Below are 4,109 nucleotides of genomic sequence, written 5' to 3'. Positions count from 1 at the left end.
AAGAACCCAGTAAGAGATGGTGTACTTGGTCTGGTACTGCGCTCTAGGTCATAAGAACCCAGTAAGAGACTGTGTACTTGGTCTGGTACTCGGCTCTAAGTAATAAGAACCCAGGAAGGTGTGAGTGGGTTCAAGGGGGGGAAACAGGAGGTGGATATAGAGACAGACAGACAGTGAAGGTCAGAAATGGGTGCCAGTCTGCCAGGACTGGCAGCCCCTCAAGAAAAAGAGTAAGAGATGTCTGGTCGCATCTTCTAAGTACACACGTGGTGCACTATGAGCAGGTGTAGACATCCTCCTGGTAAAGGACTGTGTTCACATGCAGTTCGTGTGTTACCAAAGAATTTAAGCCAAGAATGCCCACTTCACAGACGTGGAAACTGGGGCTTAGGAAGCTAGCAATTTATTCAATCACTCCCTTATTGAAGTAGCAAGACCAAAATCTGATTTCAAATTTCTTTTTATAGATATTTTGTCCTTGTTATGAGCAGAGTGTCTAGATCTAAAATAAATAAGCAATAGATGACAAAGTAAAGATAAAAAAGAAAAGCAAGAAAGGAGAAATTACAAAAAAAAGCATTTGTTTTGGATTTTTTTTGGGGGGGGGTATTTTTTGGGGGGTGTTCTTTTGACTTTTGAGGAAAAGGTTTCTCAGTAGCTTTTGGAACCTGTACTGGAACTCACTCTGTAGACCAGGCTGGCCTCAAACTCACAGAGATCCACCTGCCTCTGCCTCCTGAGTGCTGGGATTAAAGATGTGCCACCAACACCCAGCTAAATTACAAAAAAAAGTTAACAGTTAAATGCCTACAGATTCTTGGCCTTGTAGACATATTCAGCAGGTATCCTGAGACAAGGATGATTACTAGTTAAAATCTGAGATAAATGTAAACTTGGTTTGGAAGGATGGAGCAGCCCTCGGTGGAGCCTGTTACAACAGTGACGGAAAGGTCTGCAGTGTGCACGTTGTCTGTTGTGGGTGATACGTACAGGTGGGTGGTTGCTAGGGTGATTATAACAGTGGTAGAGGAAGTGCTTCAGAAGCAGATTCCTAGGTGAAAGGCTGCTGCGTGCTCGGCCGTCATAGAAGCCGATGGAAACCCGGAGAGCCGGAGCAAGCGCCTGCTGTTTCCGCGGGAGGGTTTAACTGCGCGAGACACAGCGGACCATGCTCTCGAAGCACTCGGATCCTGATCGGACTTCAGTGGGAATGGAACACATGACCGTCACGTTTTGTATTAACCATGGAAATGTTAGCAAGTCTGGGGGTGTCCTCTGCTTTATGCATAAGTTTAAGGGAAGAAAATTAAGCCTCCATTAAAACACTGACAACCAGGTATTAAAATCCCTACTGTGTTCAACAGGACTGACTTCACCATAACTTAACTCAGTAACTGAATGCTCTTTGGACTATCTGCAGTTTTTCTTCATTGAATTCTATACTCTTAAAGGATTTTTATTATTTTGTTTTTCTTTTTAGTTTGTTTAGTTGTTTGGGTTTTTATTTTTTCTTTCAATTTGTGAGACAAGGTCTTACTATATGACCCAGGCTGGCCTCCCGCCTATGCTTCTCCGGTGCTGGACCAACCGGCTATGAGCACTAGCACGTCTGACTGCATTCCTATCTTGAGAACTTTCCCCCTAAGATGTCCTCACATTGCTGGACCATAGGAGAGTCCCTGGCCGTAAAAGTGACACCGGACACTTAGGCAGGATGCCTTAAAATTATATATAAATGGGAGGTGGTGGCTCCACCCCAGTTAGGTGGATTATTCCTCAATTTTTCTGGCTTCTTTAAATTCAAGTTTTAGAGTTGCAGTGTCTCCTGGCTTATTTTTAAAAGTTGAATTCATTTTAACTACCAAACTAATGATCATCATTAACCTGATGCTGGCATCTCCTGCGTTCTTCCACTTTATCATGAACTGTGCATATTAAAATGACCTCTGTGTGTGTGTTTTTCTTTCCCAATAGACTCTTAAGCTGCTCGAGTAGGTACCTTGTCTTGGTCATATCAACATCATTAGCATCTAGTCCCTGCCAGACCATTAGAGGTTATTAATTAGCATTGTTCAGAAAAGAGGTCGTGCTGTCTGATATTACACGAATAAATCCTTGAATCAAATTATCTACGGTCAGGTCCTAAGCCCAGCACTGCAGGAGCTTAGACTTGACTGGGCACCTCAGATGCCTCTGCTGCATAGCAGAGACAATGCATCCCTTATAGGATTATTACAAGAATCAAATCAGCAAATACGAAATGTTTATAACAACCAACTGAACTCATTATAAGTCATTAGTGGTCCCTATGTGTTAGCTGACATTACTGTTAGCTTTTGTCAAATTGGAAGACTGCAAATCTTTCCTGGCTGTAAGCTAACTTACTCCAAAGCAGGTTATGGAGTCTTTAGACCAGTGGTTGAGTAGGAACAATTGTCTGTCCCTCATGGGCTGACTTTCTAGCTCCTGCCTGAATTTCAAAAAAAAAAAAAAAAAGTGTGGAGGAGGATGAGGAGGTCTTACAGAGGTCAGACACGGCTGTCCAAGACTCATCTTGAACAAGCTGGAATCTCCGGGAGATTGGAGGGCACAGCTCTGTTTGACCTCACCTTGTGGAACTGTGGGGGGTAGATCCGCGCAGCCCCGTAGTTGAGCAGCAGCTGGTAGCAGAGCTCAGGCTGCGCAGCAGGGCGCACGGAGGTGACCTTCAGCACGTACTGGATGGCCGCGCAGCCATTGATATCCATCATGTTGGCCTCGGCGCCCGCCTCCAGCATCATGTGCATAAGCACGTGGTCGCAATTCCAGGCAGCCTTGTGCAGAGGGGACTTGAAGTCATCGTCGCGGGCGTTGACCTCGGCATTGTTGTCCAGTAGCATGCGGCAGATGAGGTGGTGTTCCCTGCTGTACTCCTGCTCCTTGAAGCGCAGGGCCCAGTATGTGGCGATGGCCAGCGGGGTCTCCATGTGGGCGTTCAAGCTGTCAACGATGGCCCCATTCTCCACGTAGAAGGCCACCAGCTCGGACAGGCCGAAGTGGGCAGCCGTGTGCAAGGGTGTCTCCTCATCCTGGTTGTTGGTTTTCATGTTCACATTTGCACCTGTCAGGTGAAATGACAGCAGACAATTTAAACATGCGTCTATGGTTATTGTTATTTCATATGTATGAGCAATACTGTTTCTCAGGGATTCTCTTTAACCTCTGCCAGCCATGCATGACCCCGGCCCAGCCACAAAGGGCCAAGATGGCCCTAGTGTAAGTCACTCCTGATGCCAACGCTGCCATCTCCCTGAATACCAACAAATGTACCCCGGAAAAGGAACTAACGATCTTTCCCAAAGTCTGGACAAGCACTGCTGGCCTCCAACTCTTCATTCCCAGGTGGATTTGGAAGTAAGTGATCTCTTTCACAAAATATTTTATATCATTATAGTGCCAAACACTGTTTAATACATAATTTCTTTTTGAAATTTTTAAGTTAATTGTTGACAAGTGGTAAAGGAGCTTACCACCAAAGTCTGTCTACTTCAGTCGAATGTCTGAGACCCACATGGTCAGACCAGCTATGCCTTTGGAATATAGTAAACACACACATGCGCACACGGGCATGCACACACACACACACACACACACAATCTTTAGCACCAAAAGAGCTAAAGGTCACAGTTTTGCATTGAGAAGTGTAGAAGTTAGCATTATAGAAATAGTCACCAAAAGAGCCAAAACATGGACAATGCTTGACAAAAGTGTTTGATAGATAAATGTTTGTGCTTGGACCACACCTTAGAAATGATTTCATGCAACCCACTTACTTAGCAGACCAGGAAACCAGCTTGAATTTTATTTTTCTGATAAGAAAATTAGAATGACCAACCTGAGAAATGAAAAATTTCCTTCTTTGACTAATTTAAAAAGGTAGACCAAATGACCCTAAGGGTCAGAGTCATAAATAATTCTACTGGAAATTTTTGTAGGTACTTCAAATATAAGTCTGAAGAGACTGTTACTGTTATTAGTGGTGGTGGTGGTGGTAGTGTTATTGTTATTGCTATAACTAGGATTGACTTGGAACTTCAAATATAAGTCTGAAGAGGCTGTTACTGTTATTA

The 4,109-nt window shown here is 44.1% G+C and overlaps 1 protein-coding gene across 1 annotated transcript in view; it reads right to left on the bottom strand.

The window, feature by feature from the left end:
• Positions 1 to 4,109, bottom strand: part of Asb4 (ankyrin repeat and SOCS box containing 4) — a 44,300-nt gene that overhangs the window by 8,451 nt on the left and 31,740 nt on the right. Inside the window, exon 3 of the mRNA XM_005363693.3 lies at positions 2,610 to 3,100. Within this exon, the coding sequence (XP_005363750.1) occupies positions 2,610 to 3,100 (491 nt within the window). The remainder of the gene's footprint in view (positions 1 to 2,609; positions 3,101 to 4,109) is intronic.

The sequence above is a fragment of the Microtus ochrogaster genome, linkage group LG10 (genome assembly GCF_000317375.1).
Source record: "Microtus ochrogaster isolate Prairie Vole_2 linkage group LG10, MicOch1.0, whole genome shotgun sequence".
NCBI lineage: Eukaryota > Metazoa > Chordata > Mammalia > Rodentia > Cricetidae > Microtus > Microtus ochrogaster.
This window is presented reverse-complemented; position numbering and strand designations above follow the sequence as displayed.